This window comes from Eulemur rufifrons, chromosome 17 (assembly GCF_041146395.1).
Source record: "Eulemur rufifrons isolate Redbay chromosome 17, OSU_ERuf_1, whole genome shotgun sequence".
Lineage (NCBI taxonomy): Eukaryota > Metazoa > Chordata > Mammalia > Primates > Lemuridae > Eulemur > Eulemur rufifrons.
Window position 1 is genome coordinate 76,415,747 of NC_090999.1, and position 27,422 is coordinate 76,443,168.

The following is a 27,422-nucleotide window of genomic DNA, read 5'->3' on the forward strand; positions in this document are numbered from 1 at the left end:
TAACAAAGTACCGCAAACTATGTGGCTTAATACAACAGAAAAGTATTCTTTCCTAGTTCTGGAGGCTAGAATTTTGAAATCAAGTTGTCAGCAGGGCCATGCTGCCTCCAAAGCCTCTAAGGGAAGGAATCTGTCCTTGCCTTTTCCTGGCTTCTGGCAGTTGCATTGAATCCTTGATGTTTTCTTAGTTTGCAACTGCTTCAGTTTGATTTCTGACCCTGTAGTCATATGGCCTTCTTCCTTCTGTGTGTCTTTGGTTCTATATCTAGATCTCTTTTTTCTTTCTCTTATAAAGACACTCGTCATTGGATTTAGGGCCCGCCCTAATCCAGTACGACCATGTTAACTAATTACATCTGCAGAGACCCTATTTCCAAATAAGGTAACATTCTGAGGTCCCAGGCAGACATGAATTTTTGAAGGACACTATTCAACCTGGCACACACTCTTAGTTGTTTTGTTTTAATTAATTGACCTATGACATTCATTGTTACTTGTGATAGGAGGTATATTTTATTAGGTTATATTATATTGGAAAATAGTTACAAAACATTGTTTTATGTTCTACTGGATCCACGGTATTTGAGTATTTCAGATACTTTGGAAGTTAGACTGTCCAAACTCAACTTTCAGCAAGAGTTAAGCACCTTGAATTTGGCCCATGGTCAATGCATTGGTGACCATTTCCATCACCATTGTAGTCCTTCATAATTTAAGGATAAGAGTATGAGCTGTGAGGTTGGTGTTAGGGTGTGAATCATTTACACAGTGATCCTAGCTAAGCAGCCAATATCTGCAACTTAGCATGTCTTTGTCTTGCTCTGTTTACCTCTCACCATCATGTAAATATTTAATGGGGAAAATTATACATAATCAGGAACTTATGAACTTAAGAACTCATGAAGATTTTAGCACATACCCCTGATGAATGTAATGCTCTTATATACAAATGTTTACACTTATCTGTCGGTAAACCAATTCCCTGCCTCCATGTATACCAAAACCTATGCATGCTCAAGTCTTGCAGTCTGCCCTGCAGAGTCCGCTTATATGCAAAGTTGGTCCTCTGTATACACAGGTTTCACATCCGGTGAATACTGTATTTTACATCTGTATTAGGTTGAAAAATATCCGTGTATAAGTGGACCCATGCAGGTCAAAGCCATGCTCTTCAAGAGTCAACTGTATTACACTTAGCCAGGAAGAAAGAATGACAAATTCTTACCCTCTTAATAATAGAACTGTATTATTAGTTTGCAGTTATTTGGATAAAGCTTTAATTACTGAGTAAAAGGATCATTACTTAAAAATTTCACACACACTTTTCATTTCACAACGTTTTATAAACATTGTTCTGTTTTACTCAAAACCAAGAGTACAGTTGGTATATAAGAAGGCACACTATAATATCCTATAGGATTGCCAGAATTGGGCCACAATTTCTGAAGTTTCTAGAAGTAAATCAAAGAAATCCAATAAACCCTACCACATTCACAGTAACCACAAAATTTAAAATATACCCCTTGCCTGGGACCCATGGTTGTACTCGGCCCTAGAGCCTAGACCTCTACAGTACAGTTAATTTCAGTAATGAGTTTTACAGCTACCTCATGGAGCACACCTCTGGGAGGTTAGGACACCTGATTTCATAAAATCATCAATGTACCATTTAGAATATTTATAGAAATGGAAGCATTGCACAGGCAATCTTTTGGGACCAGGGTTCTGCTGAGAATTGGGAAGCTGAGTTTAGGGTCATATTCCTTGGCATTAACTATTTTTCAGATATAATGGGTTATAGATTAAGTGATATGAAATGTGAGTAAATTTTAATTTACTGTGCTAAGTATACACTAATATCAACACATGACTTCATTAAAAAACAAATGATTCTTCGGAAATATGAACAAAAATAAGATTAATGAATTGATGACTTATTAATATTCTATATATATCTTATATGTGAAATTGAAGTTATATCTGAAGCAGGTATTGCTAATTTAACTAAAATAAGTTTTTAAGCTCAAAATTCTGTATATGTGACTCATTTTATAACTTTTCCTTTCTCTGTACAATTCCCTTTCCAAATCCTTCAATCTGTTTCTCATCTGTCTACTCTCATCTCTTTCCTTGTTCTTTCTTAGAGAGTAATTTCAAAGTTTGACTAGTTAAGACTTCAAAAAAATTTAATATATGAAAATGTAGCTATTCTATTAACATCATTGTTTGCCACTTTTCTATTTTTATACAGGCATAATAAATTAATTACATTAAGATGTAAAACTGATCCATAAATCAATATAAAACATATGCAAGCATATTACTTTCTAGATTGTTCCTTGGCTAAAAATACCTTATAAATGGCATTTACTTAGTATCTTTAGTATGTACCTGTCCACCACCTAAAACCATATCTAAATTAATCATGGTTGGAACTTGCTATAAATGTATTTCATAATGAGGAATGTTGTCTCTTTTTTCAGTTTGAAGTGTTGCTTGACTTCTACATAATAATTATCTGGGATTCTCCACATTTGAGTGATATACATATCCATATCATAATAAACTATATAAAATTTTAATTTTTATAATGTATCTTCAGAAAGGAAACATGGAGAAACAAATTTGAAGCTATTTCAGAGGAACATGTACTCATTGACATTATCTCTTAAGTTTTTATCAGTATATATTTTTCCATAAATTAGTTTTTCTAATTGGAACTTTATTACACCCACCTAAGTTTTTTTTAATGTAACATTATTTTTGTGGCTGATTTTTCTAAGAATTTACATCATCACAAAAGCCAAATTATATATGAGGAGGAAGATAGCCAAAGAAAGAAGCAGAGAGTAAAATTCAAGTAATAAATCAGTAAAATTTTAGAAACAAGACATTCAAAGTTACCTTCTATCATGTAACAGAATAGTGACAAAATCTATTATGTAGCAACATTTACAGTATCACTATGTTAAAAGAAAATTTTATTAGTGGGCTCTAATTGAAGCAAATTTTTAACCTCTTACTATTTTCTTAGTCTTGTAGAATCAACTTTATGTGGTAATTTTAATGGTCATTCTGAATGACTGCCTTCTGTCTACTTGAAAGTTAGTGGATTCATATACTTTTTATAGCATTCTGCTGTAATGTTTTCAAACTGGTAGTCTAGATTAAGTTTGCTATGCTAGCAATAACAACAGTATTAGTAACAACAAGAGCAAATATTTCTTGAATTTTTAGCTTTCTTTGTGTCAGACACTGTGCTAAACACTTCTGAATCTTCACTACAGCCCTGTGAGGTGGTTATTGTCATGACACTGTTATGGATTATGATGAGCCTGAGGCCCAGAGAGGCTAGTGTTTGCCCAGAGCCCATGGGCCAGAGCCAGTACCCACAGCCAAGTTATTTATTACAGTGCGCCTCTGAGTGGGACAGGCCAGCCTTCTTCACAGCTCTTAAACTTGTCTGCCTTTATACACTGTCCTAAATGTCAACTGCCTTGCCTGCCTTTTTATATAGTGTCTTTAATATCATCTAGATTATTAAAAGCAATAATGAAACTGCATAATGCCATATTTTCACCATAGTACTAAACTGAAAAATGTTGAGGCATTGTAGGGCAAAAATGTTTGTGAATCACTCTATCAGAGAGAGAAGAGTCACCAAGACCTATTTCATGACAAATCCTATTTTAGTACACGTGAGCAATTGTAGTAATGTTTGCTTAGATTTTTATACCATCTTTTTTTTCCTTTACTATATAAATTAACTCCAAAATCTAGTCTAGTCTGACCAAAAAGCCTTTAAATAATAACTTAAGGTAAAATAATTAAATATGTCTTGCAGCATCAACAATTGCTTCATTCAGAATAATTTTTTAAAATGATATACCTATCTTATTAATGGAAATTACTTGCAAAATACAGACTATGGAATTTAGGGTTTTTTAAAATTGATTCTTCCCATTTATCACTCATTTAAAAACATAGTATCAATTTCTTATGGCTCATTTACATTGCAGGGCCTTTGTAAACTCCCTGTCATTAAACCTAATAGAAACAGACCACGTTAGGCCACCTGTCAGGGCAATACTCCAGGCTTCCTGGCCTTTTCCAGACAGCCCAAGAGCCCATTGCATTCCTTACACTCTTTTTCCTTCCATCTAGTTTTATTGGCTTATCTTTAATATACTTATTTGACTTTCCTTCCCCCTTAGGCAATGACCACTATGTGTATCACTTGGCTCACTAATACATGGCCAAACAAATTAAAGAACAATGAAAAAGGAATGGATATCATACAACTAATGTTATTATCATTTTTTTTTTAACTTTTTCAAATTGTACAAATAAAAGGCTTTATTTTATAAACAATTTTCAAACACATCTGGTTAGTTTTTTATAATCATAATCTAATTTGTTTCATCCTATATAATAATTGTTATAATTTGAATTTTACAGAGGAGGAAATTATGGATCAAAATGATTATTATAGTGTAAGCTAGCAGATGAAAACATTTTTTAAATAAACTAACCAGCACCAGTATCACCTATCACTAGTAACCCCAAAGGGCTGTACAAGTCCGAGGCTGGGCCCCAGGCCTACCCCGGAGTGCTTCAGAGTGGTCCATCAACATCTGTGTAAAGAATACCTAGAGTTTCATAATACAAACGGAGCCCAATAAAAGATACATACCACGAGTGACACCCCCCTTCACCCCAATGTATAGCAGTTAAGGGATCAAAGATGTGTGGAATCTGGAAGCTATCATAGCAGTGGTAATCTTGAAAACAATTCTGTGGAGAATCAGGTGGTTTATTAGTTCATTACTAACTAGAATTATTTTTTTTATTCCTCATTGGCAAGAAAGTGATTAAAATCTGCATGTTTAATTTAATGTTGCATTATTTATCAAGTCCCATCTCTGGGTAATTTCTATACATCTGTCTTAAAATGAATAGACACTCCAGTTTCTTCTTTTTTCTCAGTCATACTGCTTAAATCTGGAGAATCTAACCAGTCTGTGCTAATGTTCTTTTTCTCTTGGGCTTTCTTCAAGAAAGAGGAGTGTACCTTTGACTGGGTCTGTTTACTGACTTCTTTTCTTCCACGTCATCCAAGCAATGAGAACGAGAAGTTGATAAACTTCTTTGGAATAGACAACCATTATAGAAACTCATTATATATTTAGTAAATATTTACCAAGTCACTGAAATGATGAGTGTAGTCACACACTAGGAATATAATATGAAGGAGTGTAAACTCTACCCTCTAGGAATTGCTTTCTATGAATTTACTGGCCTCTAGAAGGTGTACATCCAGAAAATTTTGCCACCAACAGATTTATATAGAAGGTCTATATTATTTTCTTATATTTGAATACTGTCAAAGTTGGTCTCATTATAACAAGTCCATGAGAGAAGATCACTAGGAATTAGGTTTTAAAATATAGTTACCAGGTAAATTTTTTTGCCAAAATTTTTACCCGGTCTCTGGGATGGAAAGAAGAGAACATATGAGATTGCATTCACTTTTATTTTTGTTGTTGTTCCCATATATCTGCATACCATATTTGAGATCCTAAGTCTTACCAAAACCATACCTACCCAGTTGAATACTAGATTGAGTGAATGAAGGAGTACTTTTAAAGATAAATTTGAGTAAATTCTCCTTGTCTGTTTTTCTCAGTGGTGGTGTTCCAAGACTGAGAAAAACAGATATTAATCAGACCTATTTTACCTTAGTAGTTGAATAGCAAATCAACTTCATAAAATATTGTGGTTATGGAAGTGTCCTAAACAATGCTATTCCTGGGGGAAAAGGAAGAAAGAAGAAACTGTCCATAAAGGTATAGAAAGTTGTCATAGGGGTGATGTTTATAAAGAGCACCTTCCTCTGTTTAGGAAAGTAGAGGGATATTGGGAAGTTGCTGAAGGCTTGTTTGACATATTGGTAACTCCAGCTTAGCACTCTATAATATGGAATGAAATGTTCATTCTTTCTTCATGTGTCTGACTGAGTATTTTATGGTGTAGTATTAGACCATATTTACTGAATTAATTACAAAATATAGCTTTAGTAATTTTAGGGGTTTTTTTTGTTTTGTTTTGTTTTGCTTCATTTTTTCCCAACATTAGTACAATGTCTTCCTTTGTATGCACAGTTGGAAGTCTCATAAATGTTGTTCTGGTTGTAAAAGGAAGAAATATCAGTGTAGATGCCAGAACCCCTGAGCAAAATTCTGACTTGAGGGCACTGTGGCCAGATAAGAAAATGATACCCAAGAAAGGTTACTGTCACCTCAAAGAAATCTAGTCAGCATAGAAGGTGTCACGTCAGATTAGATCCTGCAAGTTTTTAGAGTGAATTGCCTTGCAATGTGGCTGTCAGATGCTATAGCTGAGCCTATGGCAACCCTATAGCTCTCTTCTAATCCTGACCTTATTTCTAGACTTAATGCTAAGGTGCTCTTGCAGCCCTTTCTGACAATTTAGGAATTCCTTAAAAGGAGTCATTTCATATTTTCCTGCCTATCCACACTGAGTGAATTATGCCCTCACCATGCTCTATGTTTAAGGTTATAGGCTTGGTTGTTTAATGCAACTACTAACTTTTTTGATAAACCCAATTATTTTTCCTTTAAGTTAAATGAATATATCCACAGTGAAAAAGAAAATCCTAATTATACATGACATTTTTCTATGTTTGCTCATTAAACTTGTATTCGTGTCATAACATGAAAGTAATCAACACCCAGTAAGAAATGGCCTACAATAACTTGAAAGGAATGCCTGTGTAATCTGAATTCTTTTGATGATATCTCTGGTATTTAACCTATAATTTTAATGAAAACAATTTTAATTGCTTATTTGCACATGGTGTTTTACAGAGTGACTTACTACTCTATGCTTTCTGGAAGTTTATGTTGTAACACTTGGAATGGGATACTCCATGTGAGAGAATGTGAACAGGTCGCATAGATAATAAATTAATTAAGAATTTATATAAGGAGTTAATGGAATATTTACTGTTTAAAAAAATAAAGTTATATGAGTTGGGAAGGGGTAAATAATGCATTGACAGTTTGATTTGAGAGTATTGGTAAAAGTTATCTTTTGTTAAATCAGGAAGTGGATGATGTTTAAAGATTTTAAGTCTGAATAATGAGAGTGAATGAGTTGGCAATCAGTAAGGCAAGATTTTTTCATTTATCTGCTGGAGTTTGAGATGTAAAAAGAAAGTTTATACTAATCCAAAAGTAAATGAATAAGAGCTTGGGCTAAAACAGTGACAGTAATCAGATATCAGAGAAATGATAGTGTTGATTATTATGATAGGATTGAGAGTTGGGAAAAGAGAAGAATTTCAGAAGAGCTCTGGCTTTGCAACAGGTCATATACACATAGGTAAAAGTGCTACAGTCCTGATATAGAGAGAGACAATGTTGGGTAGAAAAGATAGATTAAAATGTATGACTTCATGGAAGTGTTCAAAGTAGAACATATTAAAACTGGGATTTCCCTTCAGGTCATCTTCCTAAATTCTTTGCCTACGCCGATATCTAGAAGACTTTTTCCTACATTTTATTCTAGAATTCTATGGTTTCACAAATTAGATTCAAGTCTGTTATCCATCTTGAATTAATTTTTGTGAGTGGGGAGAAATATGGGTACTGTTTCAATCTTCTACATGGGGCTATCCAATTTTCCTAGCACCATTTATTAAATAGGGATTCTTCCCCCCAGTGTATATTGCTGTCTACAATCTGGATGGTTTCATATCTGGGTTCTCTTTTTGTTTCCATTGGTCTATGTCTCTATTTTTGTGACAGTATGGTGCTGTTTGGGTTACTATATGTAGCCTTGTAGTATAGCTTAAAGTCTGATAAAGTGATGCCTCTGGATTTGTTCCTGTTGCTTAAGGTTTCTTTGGCTATTTGGGCTCTTTTCTGGTTTCAAACAAAGTGTCGAATTATTTTTTCTAGATCTCTGAAAAATGACGCTGGTATTTTGATGGGGATTGCATTGAATCTATAAATCACTTTGGATAGTATGGATATTTTAACAGTGTTGATTCTCCCAGTCCATGAGTATGATATGTTTTGTATTTGTTTCCATCATCTGCAATTTCCTTCTTCAGTGCTTCGTAATTCTGTTGTAGAGATCTTTCACCTCATTGGTTGAATATATTCCTAGGTATTTTATTTTCTTTGTAGCTATTGTGAAAGATATTGAGTCTTTGATTTATTCTCAGCTTGAGTGTTGTTGGTGTATAGAAATGCTACTGATTTGCATACAATGATTTTGTATGCTGAGACTTTGCTGAATTTATTTATCAATTCCAGGAGTCTCTTGGCAGAATCTTTGGGGTTTTCTAGATAAAAGATCATATCAACAAAGAGCTATAGTTTGACGTTCCCTTTACCCATTTGGATACCCTTGATTTTCTTCTCCTGCTTGATTACTCTGGCTAGGACTTCCAGCACTATGTTGAATAAAAGTGGTGACAATGGGCATCCTTGTCTTGTTCCAGTTCTGAGTGGGAATGCTTTCAGCTTTTCCCCATTCAGTGTGATCTTGGCTGTGAGTTTGTCATATATGGCTTTTATAATTTTGAGGTATATTCCATCCATGCCTATTTTGTTTAGAGTTTTTATCATAAAAGGGTGCTGAATTTTGTCAAATGCTTTTTCTGCATCTATTGAGATGATTATATGATGTTTGTGTTTGCTTCTGTTTGTGTGGTGAAATCACATTTATGGATTTACGTATGTCGAACCATCCTTACATGCCTGGGATGAAGCCAACTTGGTTGTGGTGGATTATTTTTTTGATGTACTGCTGAATTCAGTTTGCTAGAGTTTTATTGAGGATTTTTACATCTATATTCATAAGGGATATACGGGTCTATCATTTTCTTTTTTTGTTGTGTCCTTTCCTGGCTTTGATATCAAGGTTATACTGGCTTCATAGGATGACTTGGGGGGAGGATTGCTGCCTTCTCTATATTATGGAATAATATCTGCAGTATGGGTACCAGTTCTTCTTTATAGATCTGATAAAATTCAGCTATGAAAGTACCTGGTCCGGAACTTTTTTTTGTTGCAAGATTTTTAAATAAAAAAGCTTCTGCACAGCCAAGGAAACTATCAACAGAGCAAATAGACAACCTACAGAATGGGAGAAAACATTCACATGCTATACATCCTATAAAGGGCTAATAACCAGAATCTACGAAGACCTCAAGCAAATAAGCAAGGAAAAAATTAAACAACCCCATTAAAAAGTAGACAAAAGACATGAATAGAATCTTTTCAAAAGAAGATAAATGGCCAATAAACATACGAAAAAATACCCAACATCACTAATCATCAGAGAAATGGAAATCAAAACCACAATGAGATATCACATAACCCCAGTGAGAATAACTTTTATCAAAAAGTCTTGAAACAACAGATGTTGGCGTGGCTGCAGAGATAAATGAACAGTTACACACTGTTGGTAGGACTGCAAACTAGTGCAACCTCTATGGAAAATAGTATGAAGATTCCTCAAAGAACTAAAAGTGGACTTACCATTTGATCCAGCAATCCCCCTACTGAGTATTTACCCAAAGGAAAAAGTCATTTTATCAAAAAGACACTTGCACTTGAATGTTTATTGTAGCACAATTCACAATTGCAAAGATGTGGAATCAACCCAAAGGCTCATCAATTCATGAGTGGATTCATAAAATGTGGTATATGTATACCGTGGAATATTACTCAGCCATAAAAAATGCATTAGTACCTTTTGCAATAATCTGGATGGAACTGGAGTCCATCCTCCTAAATGAAGTATCACAAGAATGGAAAACAACCACCATGTATTCACTATTAAATTGGAACTAACCAATCAGCACTCATGTGCAAAAGTAGAACTCAACAGAAATCATGCAGGAGGGAGGGGGAGAGGAGGGGAGGGGTGAAATCATACCTAACAGATACAGTGTATACTATCTGGGTGATGGGCACACTTATAATTCTGATTCAAGCAGTACAAAAGCAATCCATGTAACCAAAACATTTGTACCCTGGGAATGTTCTGAAATTTAAAAAAAAACTGGGAACCCAAAAGTGGTGACTAAATAATTCTCACATTTCTGCTTTCTGTTGGACTGAGTTTCTGGGTCTGGAATGGACCTTAGATGTCATTCTAGTCCTGTCTCTTTATGTAATGAATGAAATCCAGAGAAATTGAACAGCTTGTCCAAGTTTCTACAGCCAATTCCTGACAAAGTTGAAGAAGGCCGTCTCCAGGTTGATATAGTAAAACCCTGTTAATGTTATTCTTAAAAGCATATAGAACGTGGGTTTTTTTTTTCCTTTAGATAACGAGAATTTTATCGTGTGCATTATTCTTGCCTCTTTCCTAAAAGTACTTATCCTAAGAAAAACATTTGAGACAAATTAATGTATCTTTTCTTACCACTTAGAATTGAGAACACTAAGTATAATTGGGAACCTCTTTCATGATGATCTGAATTAGAAGGATTATCTGTTTATAGCCAAACATTTTTTTGCTTCTGGTGGACCATAGTTTCTAGCACAGGCCTATAATCTAATAGAAAAACTCCAAATGAAGCATTAACATTTTCTTCACATCCTGCATTATGTTTAAAGAAAAAGATATTCTCAGTATTAGATTGAATCTGATTTAGCTTTTCTTCGTAAACAGTTACTTAAGAGAAAACTTCAATATTCATCAAGAGTAGTGCCAATTTAGCACAGAAATTTCAGCAACATGAAAATATAAACAAACACAAACCAAAATTTGAGTCTTGGAACTTGGTTCTATGGATGCTTACTTCTCAATAGCTCTTTCTTTGCTTTGGTTGATATCTATTCCTTTTAAAATAAATATTTTTTAAAGGATCTTTCAAATAAATATACTCCTCCTTAGTTTTCTCCCATTGAATCCTGCTCCATATTACCAGCTCTCTGAATCCTTCTCCTACTCTATGTGTTGGAACCATTAAAAATATTCCTTTGTGTCTATTTAGCTATTATTTCATTATATCTGTTATAATTGATTATTTATGTAATTTGTTTCTTCTTTATTGGTTTGAGAACAATTAGAGGACAGAGAATATAATCTTAAATCAGTAGGCCTTCAGCAATTTTCCTGAAATAAGCATCTACTTTTTTAGTCTAATTCCTTCTACTCTAAAGTCCTTTGAGCATTATTCTTTGCCATATTCATGTCTAGATAGGATTTCCTACTCCTGCCCAATGTTTCGCACACAGTATTTTGTGAGATGGCTGGCTGAAGAGCATACTGTGGGACTTGAGAGGCTGCGTACTCCACGGCCTACCAGGAAGCCTCCACGGCACTCTCTTTCCTGGAAGATGTGTTCCTCACTGTTATATGTGCCTCTCCTGACATATGTCACATGCATGTCCTTTCAGGACACAGTCACTGCTCTATACCTGGAAAACTGCTATAGCCAAGATAATTCTGCTTTCTAGATAAAATACATGCATTCAAGATCCAGCCCTGGCCCTTACTTGTACCTTCTTGGGAAGGTCAATTAGTACTTACAGTATTATTAAGAGGATTCAATGAGATAATGTCTGTGACAGCACATGTAAGCTATTAATCACATGGAAAACACTTTTATATTAAAGTCTTCTACTGAGGGTTTTACTTCTTAGAGAAGGGAAATTTTTTTCCTGATTTTAATTAAAACTCCAAATGTTTGTGAGCTAAGTACTACTTCTAATAAGATACTGCCAAAATAATTCTATTTACTATACTTTATTAGAATGTCTACTGTCTTACATGTTTTCCTATGATAGATCAAGTTAAGGATTTAGTCGGCTTGAAATGTCATCCATCCTAGGAAATTTTAGTACCTCTAAAATCTTTAATATGAGAAATCATCTTTTTATCATGACTATTCATCATTTGAAAGTCTATCAGACTCATCAAAAGTACTCCCTTTTCACTTTTTTTTTTTTTTCCCCAAAACCCAAGGGAACAGCAGTCATTTCTCTTTATAAGCTGGGCACATGTGGGAAGCCAGTGAAATGGGGAGAATGCTTGCCTTTGTACTTTTTTATTCTAAATGCTAAGCAACATAGATTTGTTTTCTGAGCCAAAAAAAAAAAAAAAAGTGAGGGGAGTAGGTGCAGTTTAAATTCTCCTGGAAAAAATATTTAAAGGTAGAAAGATAGTTGTGAACCTATATTTGAATATTTCCCCTGGTGTCCTTGAAGAAATAGTTTAGATGTAGTGCCCTAGTATGCTTAGAAACCATAAACTTACTTGAAATCTGAAGTTATACAGAAAATCATTGAGTTCTTATTTCATTAAAAAAAAAAAAAAAGCTCTTCACATATTTGAAAGCAGCTTTGGTATCAGTTCAAATCTTTTTATTTTCCTGGATGTCCGAGTAAATTCATTTATGTTTTTTATTGTATATGTAATATGCCTTGTATGTCTTCATCGAAATTCTTCATGAAAATGTTACAAAGGAGATCAAGCATGCAGTCCCAAGTCCTATTACTGAAAACATTATAACAGATCTTCATCAAACCTTACATCAATATTTCATGGCTGTTATTGTTCAGCATACAAATCCACTTAACTATAATTCTGTCTAGCTCTCTTGTCCCTTTTAACCAGAGGATTATAATGATGAGTCAAATGGCTTGGCCGAAATCTTGTTGCATTATGTTTATGGCATTCCTCTAATCTTTTTTATGGTATAAAACAATTAGCAAACTTTCTGTTGAAATATGTTGAGAGATACTTTTCCATGGATCTCTTATATTTCTACACATCTTAATGGGTTGGCCAAGAATGCAAGGCCCTGACTGATTTTTGCCCAAGCCATTTCAGCAACCTTGAGGGATCAAATAATGTCTGGCTGGGGCGGAGGGCTCTGTGGCCTAGTCCCTAACAGGGAGTTGGGGACTGCAGGCATAAGGGATGCAAGATTAAAAAAAACAAAACAAAACAGGAGGAAGGCTGTGTCGTCACATGGCAGTAGAGCAGAAGAGAATGACCGTGTTCCCTGAAGTCCTTTTATAAGGGCTCTAATCCCATCCATGAGAGCTCTACCTCATGACATAACCACCTCCTAAAGGCACCACCTCTTAATGCTATAACATTGGCAATTAAGTTTCAACATATGAATTTTGGGGACACATTCAGAACATAGCAGATGCTATTGTAAATGGGACTATTTTCTTTACTTCGTTTTGGATTTTCAGTGTATAGAAACAATAATTTTTGAGAGTTGATTTTGTATCCTGCAACTTTACTAAATTCATTTATTAGTTCTAACAGTTATTTTGTGGCATTTTAGGGTTATATCTGTAGGTGTATATATGAAATCATGGCATCTGCAACAAGAGTTAAATATACTTCTTCCTTATAATTTGGATGTCTTTTCCTTTTCTTGCCTAATTGTTCTGCTAGGACTGGCTAGGACATCCAGTACTGCATTGAGTAGAAGTGGCAAGAGCTAGCATCCTTGCCTTGTTCCTGGTCTTAAAGGAAAAGCTTTCAGTTTCTCACCACTGAGTGTGTTGATGTAATTGACTTCTATTCCTGGTTTGTTAAATGTGTTTTTAAGCATGAAAGGGTGTTGAACTTTGTCAAATACTCTTTCCACATAAATTAAAATGGAAGCCAACACTGTTTTGACACCAAAGCCAGACAAAAAGATTCTACAAGGAAAAGATTCTTTACAAGGAACTACAGGCCAGTGCCCCTAATGAACATTGATGTAAAAATCCTCAACAAAATACTGGCAAACTGAACTCAACTGCACACTAAACATGTTGCACATGATGAGCACGTGGGATTTATCTCTAGGACACAAGGATGGTTAAACATACGAAAAATGAATGAATGTCATATATACCACATTAAGATAACAAAAGAAAAAAATCACATAATCATTTCAATTTAACAATGTTGATTCTGCCGGTCCACATCCGTGGAAAAATTATCTTCCATGAAACTTAGGAAGAGGGAGCTCACAGCAGGAGGTGAGCGGTGGGCCAGTGAGCAAAGCTTCATCTGTATCTACAGCCACTCCCCATCGCTCATATCACTGCCTGAGCTCTGCCTCCCCCTCTCCCCCAATGGAAAAACTTGTCTTCCATGAAACCAGTCCCTGGCGCTGGTATCAAAAAGGTTGGGGACTGCTGCTAATGTCAACAAAATAAAATGATGTATTTTAGGGATATGTTCAAAATACATCATATCCAAAACACTGAATACATCAAAGAAAAATTTTATTGCAATAGTTCTGAAGAGTAATTTTGGGGAAGAACACCACAAGATGTATATGAAAGATTATTTCCTCTAAGGCTAGGGTCCCCAACCTCCAGGCTGCAGACCAGTGCTCAAACATGGCCTGTTAGGGACAGGGCTCAGAGTCCCCCCTCCCCGCCCCATCCATGGAAAAATTGTCTTCCATGAAACTTAGGAGGCAAGTGAGCAAAGCTTCATCTGTATTTATAGCCCCTCCCCATCGCTCAGATAAGAAGGCAGAAATGCAAAAGTGAGTAACCTGGCATCAAAGTAGGGAGAGAGACAGACAAACTTCTTTGCCTTGGTGGCAAACAGTGAGTTGTGGATGGGGAGAGTGACAAAGGATTTATGGTTTCAATGTATGTGTGTATTTGTGTGTAGATATGTGTATCAGCCTCAGCACATAAAATAAATTCATGAATCCACCTTTCCAGCTTCCATTTTGAGAATTAAAATGTAGCAGCACTATTGAGCCCTGGTGCAGTAAACACAGAGTGAAAAGTAAAATGTTGGTTGAAATTGGACAAAGCAATCATAGCAATCATTTCAATGACAGAAACTACATCTATATGGAATACTGAGCAAAATAAGTTGAGCATCCCAAATCCAAAAATCTGAAATTCAAAATGCTTCAAATTCTGAAACTTTCTGAGGGCCAGCACCAATGCTCAAAGGAAATGCTCATTGGAGTATTTTGGACTTTGAGTTTTCAGATTGGGGATACTCAGCCAGCAAGTATGATGCACATATTCCAAAATCTGAAAAAGCCAAAAATCCAAAATACTTCTGGTCCTATTTTATATAAGAGATAGTCATCCTGGGCCTTAAAACAGTGCTTGGCAAATTTTTTTTGTAAAGGGCCAGTCCCTATCACAACTTTGCCATTGTAGCATGAAAGCAGGAATAGACAATATGTAAAGGAATAAATGTGACTGTTTGGCCCCAAGCCATAGTTTGCAGACACTTACCTTAAAATTTCAATAATATCACCACATTAAGAAAATGAATCACATAAATTCAGTTCCTTCTTAGTCTCCCAAATTCCTTCTAGTGCTAACATTCGGAGAGTTTGCAAAAGTTGACTATCGCATTTTTCATGGCAGTTTACATCGTGTCTGGCAAGATTATAGCTGTTGCTCCTTGAACAAGCAGGTTAAAAATACTGTGAAATGTACTCTTTTATTTCAGGGAACTGTTATCATAACTATTATCAGGTTATGTTCTCAAAGATCATTTGCTAAGGAGAAATGCAAAAGGTTCCTGCTATTCTGCAGTGTTAGCAGAACATGGCCATTAAGGAACCTTGTCTGAAAAAACTGATGCCATGTATTAGCCCAAATTGGGAAGCTCACAAATTCAGCCCTGCATTTGGTCTAGTCGAATTTCTGTTTCTTAGGTAGCAAGCTGTTCTGTAAGTGCTTCTTTAAAAAGAAGGAAATGGAATCAGGAAAGCCAGTATATTTGTGGAGTCATTTTCAATTTTTCAATGTTTAATCTTCCTCATCTTTCCCCCAAAACTGACCCATTTCTAGCTTAATACTGAGCCTTTTCAGATCTAATGTTTGAGTCTATTTCTATGGACAGTTCTTGGTATAAGCTGTTATCCCTTCACTCATCAATAGAGCCCTCTCCTGGCAAATCTCTGTGCATTCCATCTCTCATAAACAATACCCTACATGTAGCATCCAGTATCCATTGCTTTAGTGTTTGCATTTTCCTTTCCTCTTCAGGAATTTGTTTGGGCTTATATCCTGTTGTATAAAAATTGTTTTATGTTTCATGGAGTACAGTTTGAGTCAGCATTCATTGTTTATGCTCCTCATAAAGATCCCACCACTCCTTATTTCTGATGGACTGGCTATCAGCCATAATTCTCATCACCACTGGTTAAAGAACAAAACTTTAAAAAGAAAAAAAAACAATTCTTAACAGTGACATAAATGGAGCGACCAACATCGTTAGTATTATCTTTGATTGCTACCTTATTTTTAAATATATAATTGAACACAACTAAACCAAAGAAATGTCTCGGGAAACAAATTGATATCCTAAAAACAAGGGTAATGAATTATATATACATTTTATACATCACTGGAGATTTGTATCTCTTAATAAACTTTGAAGTTATTTGGGGATAAATTAAAATCAATCTATGATTCAATGACAAAAAGTCATTAGTGGTACTGCCCTGATGATCACTTTTCTCCAGTTACAAATTGATAAATTAATATTTATATAATCTCTGAGTTTATGTTTAGTATGATTAGTTCCTTAGAGCTCCATTAATACTGAAAGAACAGGTAAAATCAAATTTCCCTAGTATGGAGTAATAGAAGTCTTTGAGAAAGAGCTGTTGAAAATAGCTATCTATGCTTCAGTTAAAACTGGGCTGCAAATAATAATGAGCACTTCTATTTATTGTGTTCCTTACTTTCTCTAGACATTCGGTATATATTTTTTAACCCTCAAAATAGCTTTCTGATATAGATATCATTTTATCAATTAGATATCTTTTAGTTGCTAGTATGGAAGATGTATAAAAAAGTCTAGAGATTTTATTAGTTGACTTAATTAAAAAAAACTAGAGGAAAGTCATGCTTCAAACAGTATGTGATCCAGTGGTGACATGTCACCAAAGGTTAATCTGTTTCCTTCACTGTTTTTTGCTTTCCATAAAGGCATCTTAGGCTGCCAGTCCTTGTGGTACTATGTACTATCTTCTTTACTTTTGGTTGTACTTCTTTCTTGGTACTTCTCTCAAAAAGCAAAGTTTTACCCTTCAAGCATCTCCTTGCATCTCAGTGGCCTGAATTAAGCCATGTGCCTATCCCTGAACCAATTACTTGGGGAATGGACTTATTGATTGGGTTAAGCCAATCTAAGACCACCCATATTGTTTAGGGTGAGGTTAATACCTTCCATAATGGAAGAGGGGAAGTCCCCTAAAGGAAATTGAGGTGAATGAGAGAAGATAGATGTTGTACAGCAAACCACCAGTCTCTATTACAACTCTTCCTCATTTTTTATGCAAAGAAACTTCTTCAACAACAGTAATAGTAGTAGTGTTCATTATGTGTACTATGTGCTAGGCATATGCTTAATGCTTTAGATACATTATAGTCTGCAAAAACATCTTGAGAAATAAATGGTAATAAATCCATGTTTCATGTCAACTTAGATTAAACAAATTATCCAAGGCCACATGGTTAATCAGACCTAGGTCAGTCTGATTTCGGTGTCCATACTTTGTTTACCACGTCAGGCTACTTCCCTAGTAAATCAAAAGTTGGCTATTAAAAACATTTTAAATATTGTTTTAAAAATTCATCATTCTAGCCAGGTGTGGTGGCTCACATCTGTAATCCTAGCACTCTGAGAGGCCGAGGCAGGCGGATCGTTTCAGCTCAGGAGTTGGAGACCAGCCTGAGCAAGAGCAAGACCCCCGTCTCTACTAAAAATAGAAAGAAATTATATGGACAACTCAAAATATATATATATAAAAAAATTAGCTGGACATGGTGGCGCATGCCTATAGTCCCAGCTACTCAGGAGGCTGAGGCAGTAGGATCACTTGAGCTCAGGAGTTTGAGGTTGCTGTGAGCTAGGCTGATGCCACGGCACTCTAGCCCAGGCAATAGAGTGAGACTCTGTCTCAAAAAAAAAAAAAAAAAAAAAAAAAAAAAATTCATCATTCTTATAGAATTCTAGGAAATAATCCATCCTATCTTGGTTTAATGTGTAACATACCCATACAGAAATAAGCCTTGTAAGCCAGAATTACAAAAGAGGAGATATTTATCTTGTTTTGCACACTTTGAGCACCACGATCCTAACTACAATTGTCAAGTAAGGTACTGCATGTCATATGCATCCACACAGATACATACTACACATGTATACCTATGTGCTGTATGTATATTATATATATATATCACAAATTCTAAGAGAGATTTTTAATTTAACACTTAATAAAAATGACAATAAAATAGGCTGCAAGGGATAGACCCTGCCCTCTAAGGTAACCTCACAGTGAACACTGAAGACTGTCATCTGATATCAGTCTTTAGTTCTTTACTAAATAGTAATAATCAAATATTGTGCCTAGGGGAATATTTCTGGCCCAGACTAGATTATTTTCTGGCTATCCTAACTGTAATCTCATATTCTAAGGGTTTTTATTTGTTTCAAAGTTCTTAATGCTTACATTTGCACAAGGCTCAGGCTTTCAGTAATTAATCACAATTATTTAATTTTTACTGGAAGCCTCGCTTCCTCTGGTTTTCTGCAAGAGGCTAACTAGGCTTGTGGAATGGTGCAGCTCTGCTCCTTTACTTAAGATCACTATGTCTATGTCTTGAATAACTTAAAATTGGAAATAAATTTAAAATTTGCTTTCTTAGATTTAGTGATATTTTGAGTCTTATCAGGAAATAAAAGATTTAATGATTTTAAGTAAGAAATTGTTCTAAGGCAGAAATATTGTTGGATTAACTACAAGACAATCATAAATCCCTTCTGTATTTTGGGCTGTGTCACAGTATTTGGAAAGAGCTATATCTATCTTTGCCTCCCTGATACTTTGCCTTTATTGACTTGACATCACTTCCCATCCAATTTTAATGCTATTTAATGTTATCTTTTCTTTGTTTATTAATACACTATATATTAATATTAAACAATAATATTTAATTTGTTATTAAATGAATAACAGTTTGATTAACAGATATTAATCTAGAGGATTATATGAATAAGTAAATTTAAAAAAGGGCAGGAATCAGATGAAAAAGTGCTGAATATGAGCTACTCTGGAAAGAAATAATATCAGGATTCCACAGAAGAACACTGGGGTTATGTCACATGCTGCTTTTAAATCAAATTGCAGAAAAGATCTTTTCATTTGAATGTTACTCCTTTAAACAGAATGCTATGTGGTTTCAATACCAGAAAGGTATACATTTTCTAAAATATGTCAACATATATGTAGCAAAAGAATTAATATGTGAATATTGGTCCAAGTGATATCTTGAACTAAATATTGATTTCAAGTCCATTTTATAGGCATTTTGATACCTATTAAAATGGAGAAATTAGTGGGTAATTTTGCTGTTTACTGTTGAAATTATGTGTCTTATTCAGGTTTTTAAGTTAAGCTTTGTAGAAGCTATTTCAGTAATCATCCTAGTAATCTAATATACAAGAAGAAATAAATTATCTGACACCATGAAGTTTATTTTAAGGCATATAGCTTATTTGATTTTGTAAATGGCCCTACTAAATTTGTATAACACTTTGATTTGTGAATAAGAGGTTAGAAAAAGAAAATATTTTAAGGATAGTTGGACAGGTGTTTATTTTCTAGGTACTCTCCTTAAAGAAAAATATATTAAGTCTTCACCTCTAGAGCTTTTTGATTCAAGGAAGCCTAGATCCCTGATGAAGAGGGCAAAAGAAAGTTCAGGAAATGTCAATTAAAATGCTAATCCCTCTTGCAAAATTCTGGCTTAATAACTGGGGGCCTAATAGAGAAAATGGGATTGATTGTTTTTAGAGAACATGTATTCTAGTATACTTCAACTTTTTTTTTTTAATTTTTAATTTTATTATGATAAAATGTATATAACATAAAATCTACCATTTAAACATTTTCAAGTATTTTAGTACAACAAACTATAACTAACTTGTAAAAAGAAGATAATCAAGCCATAGCTTTTAATGCTGTATTAAGAGTGAGTGCAAAGTTTAGGACGGCACTATTCAATATGGTTAGTCACTGGCCACATGGGGCTCTTGAACTTTTCACATGTGACTAGTGCTTCCAAAAAACTGAATTTTAAATTTCATTTAATTTTAATTTAAATTTAAAACTTGGTACTCGATTCAGTTATTAGAAAATTTTAAGCTCGTTTGGGACAACATGAGTATGTGAATCTACATTTTCAATTGTAAATTTTTAAATATCCAAATACAGATCAAGTATTTAAGATGAAAATTTGCATCTAAATTGAGATGTGCCATAAATGTAAAATAAATATCATATTTTAAAGACAATATGATTGAAAATATAAAATTTATCAACTATAACTTTTTTATTGATACATGTTGATATATTTTTAGATAGTTTGGGTTCAGGATAATGTATTATTAAAATCAGTTTTACCTTTTCACCTGTTTTTAAAAAACTTCAAAATATGGCTGCCAGTAAATTTAAAATTACTATGTGGCTCATGTTACATATTTCTTGGACCATGATGTATAAAGAAGTTTTTCTAAGACATCACTGGGATTCATTTAATACACAAAAATGCAATCTGAGTCAGCAACTAAGTCTCTTCAACATCATAGCTTTTTTATTTTTCTCTCTGATACTGCAATCAGTGATGATGTTGTTAACAATGTTTCAAGCAATCACTGAATCTAATAACTAATCCATTATCATTTACTTTTTTGTTTAACTCATAATAGCTATAGTCTTTTATTTGATAGTAGCAAAAATCAAATTCCTTAGAAAATTTTAGTGAAGCAAATTGGTGAAAAAAATAATGACAATGGAAAAAGTATGACTTTGAATATTATGCTTTGGGTAATACAGTGTGAAACACTTAAAGTACTTAAACTGTAACTAGAAAAGTTTATAGTGTCTGCTTTCTAATAAGATATATTCTTTTCAAGTTTTCTTTTATCCTCACCTCAAGCAGGTTGGACAAAAAGCACATTCAAATGTATTATGCTTTTTGTGCTGTCCGATATCCCTAATAGTCAATAAATGTAACTTTCATCATAATTTTATCTCACTATTTGTCTGTCAATTCCTCTAGGAGGTGATTTCCTCTCCTTTCTGAGAAAGAAGAAGGATGAACTAAAACTCAAACAGTTAGTGAAATTTTCATTAGATGCTGCTGCTGGTATGTTGTATCTCGAGAGTAAAAACTGTATACACAGGTAAGGAAAACATTTTTAAATCATTTTCTAGTTTTATTAATATAATGCTATAAAACTGATATATTTGCTACAGTACGGCAGTAAATTGCTTTCACAAAACATACATTTTCTTGTTGGTTTTATATTTTGTGTGAAAGCATTCTTTGCTAGCTGTTTATATAGTTTACAGAAACACTTGTTTTCCCTCGTGAGGTAAGTACCTAATGAGACATTGACTTGCCAACTAATTACAATTTGTTTTATTATAATCATGCATAACACTGACACGGGATGTACTACAATTTAGTAATACAAGAAACTGTAGCCTTATAATCAAACAAGATTATCTCATGTGTTACCTTTTCTCATTTTCCAAAGAAAACATGTATGTAGTCATGGAGAGCACAATAGTAAAATAGCAATTCATGACAGCCAATTTGGCCAAGGGTAAAAGATTTTGGCATACTAGTTATTTCAAGGGATATTTTAGAAAGCATTCTCTGATTATACATAGTGACCAGGTCTTAATGCTTGATGGATTGTGGTTGTAGTTGCTTGTAGCTGAAAGTATTCTGTACTGCTAATGTCAGTACAACTTAAGATCTGTTGCAGAATTCATGTCAGATTTTAAATATGGCTAAGTGTACGTAAGCAAAATGAAGTGAAGAACAGAAGAAGTTTTTATTCACCAGAAAGAAACAGTGCATAATATTGTTTAATGTAGAGCAGGGTGCATCATCAGACTGAGCTGTTGTAAGCTTTATCCAAGCTGGTTCGTCACTGAAGTATACTTTTCTTGTAGGTGTTGCATTATGTTCGCCTTTGACTTACAATTCTAGTGAGATTGTATAACATATAATTACAGCAAAACAAAGTTACCTTAATCTCAACTATACATTTATTTAGTGTCAATGGCTATTTTGACTTAATTTTTCTAAAAAATTTTTGCTTAGTATTCGGTTTTATTCTGGAACTAAAATTATGACCTATGTTTTAAATATGGAACAATAATTGCATACATGTTAAAATATATTTCAGCAGAGATACTATTTTTCTGGAAATTATGACAATTAAAACTAAACCATTATTGTATTTCTGTTTTACTTTCTATGAATATAGATTAAATCACATTATAAGAGGTTTTTCTTTAAGACTAAGAATTTGATTTTTGGACAAGAATTGCATTATCATTATTTCATTAGTAGTAAACACTGTGCTAAAAGTAACCACAAATGGTTTTGCCTATTATTTAGAGAAAATCTGTAATTTTGATTTCTGAGGTTTTGAGGTGCTTTGGGTATCAAATGCTCCATTGAATTCTCTACTGTGGTTATTTTGTCTCAATTTTTTTTTGAATCCATTAGACTATCTGTGGTTTTAAACCATAATAAATACACATTATTGAAATTTTTATTAATTTTTCAGTTACCACTAATATTCTTTAATTTCTAGTGCACTGCAGTTGAGGGAACCATTCTTCCAATTTCTAGCTACTTTTCTAGTGATTGCTTTCCTCGGAAATGGATGACTGTATCATCAGAATTGAAACCATTCTAGATTATGGATGGCAGTTAGCTTTTAAAAATTTATTCCCCTCTCCAAATCATAACATTGTCTGCTATAATGTTACTTTACCATTTTGCTTTTTAACGATTTTCATGTGTTCACAAATTTTTGAAAGTCAACCCTTGCTTGATCACATATCCTAGCAGCTTGTGCGTTGTCCTGTACCATTTGCCTGCTGGGAAGGTTTCCCAATTGAACATCTTGAACAGTGTCACTGAGAGCAGGTTTGACAAATAGGTTTCAGCATTAGTGCCAACTTTTAGTGATGGGTACTAGCTCTCTGTGGTATGTATTGAGAAGGATTCCAGAATCAGCCATGAAGAAAGAGTCCAGTGATCAGTTAGTCACGTCTGCCAGGGTACTGATGCGCACTAACACACAGCCCCAAATTTGTCATCCTTGGCACAGAATGTCTTCTTTTTGTCTTTATTCTCGTAAATACTTTTCTCACTTTTTAAAATGTTTGATATTTTTTCTAGCTAGCCATAATATAGCAACAATATAACATTTTTCTTTAATCACTTCCATTGAATTCATCTAAATTATCTGCTTTCTTATTTCCCTTGCTAATCATGAGGGCTGGATGAATTTTATGATAACTCCAACCAGTGCTCCTGTGTTCCTCTCCAAAGTTATATAAATGCTGTTTTGGATGAATTCACATTTTTTTCTTTTCATTTTAGTACCTCCCCAATACATGGAATTGTACTGAGAAAATAAATCATTTTTTGTGTTGACTTTTATAGTAGAGTATTGTACTGTAGAATCCTGTTCCCATGTGCCAGCCTATGGTACTGTTTCTGTGGGAGCAGTAGTAATTGCAACAGAATTTTACTTGATTTATTGTTAAAAGATACTTTCAAGATACATTATGTTTTTTCTCCTAAGAAATATCAAAGAAAATATATAGTATTTACTACAATTAAAATTTTTTTTCTTTCATTGGAAGAATTTCTAATGAAGTATTTGAAAAATTAATTAAAAAATATAAAACATGATTGGAAGTTTTTTTAGTTTTTCAGGTAATGAGCAAAGGCAGTAAGTCCCATTTTTGACACCCCAGACATTACTAAAATAAATGCATGTCTATGAATTAGAGTCTATATCCAGTAAATCCAAGCAAAAATTTTATTATGTTTTAAATTTTATATAAATTTACAAATTTTATCCTGTTCATTAATTAGAGGTCACTGGAACTCATTATATACTGAAAAATATTTCTAATTGTCTCTTCCCAAAATAGTGTCTTTAACTTTGAGAGACACATTTTCTTTCTTTGGTTTGTTCTATTGTTTTGATTGTTATGAAAAGAGCAGAGCAATGTTTCATTATAGAAAAACAAGTATGACAGCTATAAAATGGAAACAAGTAATTGCATTAAGAAATGACCTACATTTGGAAAAGGTTCCTATTGTAATTTCCATTTAACTTCCAAGAGAATTTTCATGATACTCTACATTTCTAATTTAAACTATTTCTGTTTATATCTTGAAAATTGTTGGATATTTTGAAATTTGGTTTACTAAATTGCATTTTTTAAGAATTATTCTATAGATGAATGTGTGATTTTCTTTCCTACTTATACTTTATATAACTATTTGAAATACACTGATAGACTTTGTGATATGTGTGCATCTACTTAACAATAGTATATAATTAGATTGTCAAATACCACTCTATACAGAATATTAAACCCGATTAATTTTGAAGTTAAGTAGATTGAAGGTTAACGTTATGCTAGATTTAGATGGTGATGGCATTTATGGTTTTATTCTTGATGAATCCTACTGTAAGATTTACTTTTATTTGGGTTTATTTCTAAAAGGTGGTTTTGTGTCATTGTTTTTTGTTTGATAACTATGGAAGGTAAAAAGAGGATAAACTTTTTATTGCCACGTATTTGCATTAAAGACCATAATCTATGGGGAGTTTGTGGAATATTTCTTAATTTCATGATATTTTATGTCATTGTAAATGTTAGAAAAGGTGTTTTTTGGAGGGGTGAAGTAGAATATGATTTATTTTTCCAATTTTAAATCTTATGCTGATTCTCTTCATATTTGGTTGCTCTACCACAATGATATTTTTGTTATGGATGAGGTTAACAACTTTACAAATTAAAGTATATCAGACCACATTTATTTTTTATTCAATGAGAATTTGCTTATCCATTGAGAACAATGATATTTCCAGTACTACTAAAATGCGGATCATTGCCCATTCTGTGCCAGGGGATACCAAAATGAAAATCATGGTCCCTGCCTTGATTGATGTAACAAAAAATAATATTGCAAAGAGATAATTTTGTGACACTATGTACAAAATTCTTGGCAGTAATATCAAGAGTGTCTGATATGAACTGTCAGTAATGGGGGCTTTGGTGGGAATGATCAGGGAAATCTTTGTAGAGGATGTTATTTGAGTGAGACTTGATGGATGGGTATGTCATTGTATAGAAGGGGAAAGAAAATTCAGTTGAAGAAAAGTTGAAAGCAAAGTTACAATGCTTTGCATGAGAGAGCATGACTTCGTTGTGGTATTCAGAGGGTTCAGTGATAATCAGAATGGGAACTCCAAAGGAGAGATGGGGCTGAGCCAAGTAAACAAGGATCATTCTCCCCAAGAGCCATATATACCATTAAATTTGACTAAGGTAGGGGAATATACATTTAGCTTATTTTAATAAAGTTGAAATGCTATGGTTTTTAACTGGAAAAGAAAAGTAATTTGAACAAAATTCACAAAACCCTGAAAAATGTATAATCTCATGAAGATGTGTAGATCTGAGATCAATTTTATTTTTAAGTCTCATTGGAAAAACTAATTTAGGAAAACTAAGATTTCCCAGAAAGGAATAATACTATATTTCACTTACATATTCTAGAAGGAGATTGCTTCGTCCAGTGATTTCTGATAAGGCTTACATATGTGTACTTTTTAAGATAAAGTAAGATGCTGCTTCTGTCTCATTTTGGTTTTTGAGACTTCATATTTTATTAAAGATTTGGTGTGATATTGATCATTTATATTTTTCCCAATGATCTTTGAGTGTTTTCTATTTTTTAACCATACCTGATAACCTAGCATTTGAGATCTCCCTACGCTTTGAATGTACTGAAAAAGTATTTTTTATTTAATGCGTCTTCATTATCATTTAAATGGTAAAAGTAAAGACAAAATAAGCAAATATAAGACAAATAAAATATAAAATAAATTAATTTAAATATTTGATATTTTTGAACGCTTTATCATTTCCATCTCTTATGAACTACTATATACTCAATAGAAGTCACCTTAAGATCACTGTAAGTAAGTGAGGCTCAGAGAGATCACATGAAGGTCACCTAGACAAGCAGCGGCAATGCCACTGCTAGATCTTAGACGTGCTGGCTTCATTCTGACACACACTCTGTTTTATTCTGTCTCATTCAAGTATTAGTAATCCTAACAGCTGACATTTATCGAGATTTGACTTAGTACTAGACGCTTTACTAAGTGCTTTAGATGCAATGTCTGAGAGTGTAAGCTTCTGGAAGACGGTGATTTTTACTTGTATTGTTCATTTTTGGATTTCAAAAGCCTAGAACAGTGGCTGACACTTAAGGGTGAATGGATGAGTCCCCAAAACAACAGCAGTTACTAATAGTAAGCCCATTTTTCATGGTTAGGGAATTTGAGTATCTTGCCCAAGATTCTATTAAAAGAAAGTGGCAGATCTAGGATGTAAATCTCAGCACTCTGGTTCTAGAGCCCACACATTGAATCACTACATTAGACTCCAGTGCCTTCCATAGCAAAGACATCTTGTGACCACCTGGGAGACTGGGGGCAGAAGGCCATATGGTACTTCGTGTGATGGCTCAGCTTATATTCAGCATCTGTGCTCATTATGATCATGAGTAAAAACAGAAGAGGATGCTGAAGCCTGTGAAATGTAATTTTAGAAAGACATACCAAGGTGTTTTTGTTGTTTTTTAATGAGCAGTTGCTGAAATGAAGTAGTATTTTGTTATTGCTTCTCTATTTAATTAGAGCTTGAAAATTTATTTTTTCATTTTTATACACTATTGTTTAGATACCCTCTTCTGCTTTATCTGTTAATTAAAAACACAGGATTAGCATAGAGATGTGATAATCTCAGTTGACTAAGCATTTATGACTGATTTTCTTGTTCTAACATTTGATTATGATTTTGAATATATTAACCTGTATTTTTATTTTTAGCTTCTAAACCAATTCTACAATACAGAGAGAACTGCTCAATAATTTAAATGTGTCAAAAACATATGGTCCTTCCTGAGCTTTTTTTCATAGCTCAGTTTGGTATTACAAATGCAGTATGATTATCATACAAAACATAGCACAAGAACACCTTTATAAAAATTATTTATCCTGCTACTTGATTCGGTGTCAGAATTTCCCACCAATAGTTTAACTCATTTTAATTAAGAGATTTTTCCCTAAAGTCACTTGTATGTTTCCAGGAATGAAAAGGAGGCCTTCTTTTACATTAGAATCAATTAACATGTTGGCTTGACTTAATGGTATCTGAGTAATCTATCTGCCGCCTTAGAAAACAAAAATGAGAGCTTTAGGGTAAAGGGTCAAAGGACAGATAACTTTTGATTTATGGT

The 27,422-nt window shown here is 33.7% G+C and overlaps 1 protein-coding gene across 2 annotated transcripts in view; it reads left to right on the forward strand.

The window, feature by feature from the left end:
* FER (FER tyrosine kinase) overlaps positions 1-27,422 on the forward strand; it is a 395,460-nt gene that overhangs the window by 289,209 nt on the left and 78,829 nt on the right. For both annotated transcript variants that reach the window (XM_069492253.1, XM_069492254.1), the window contains one exon: positions 21,120-21,243. In XM_069492253.1, coding sequence (XP_069348354.1) covers positions 21,120-21,243 — 124 coding nt within the window. The remainder of the gene's footprint in view (positions 1-21,119; positions 21,244-27,422) is intronic.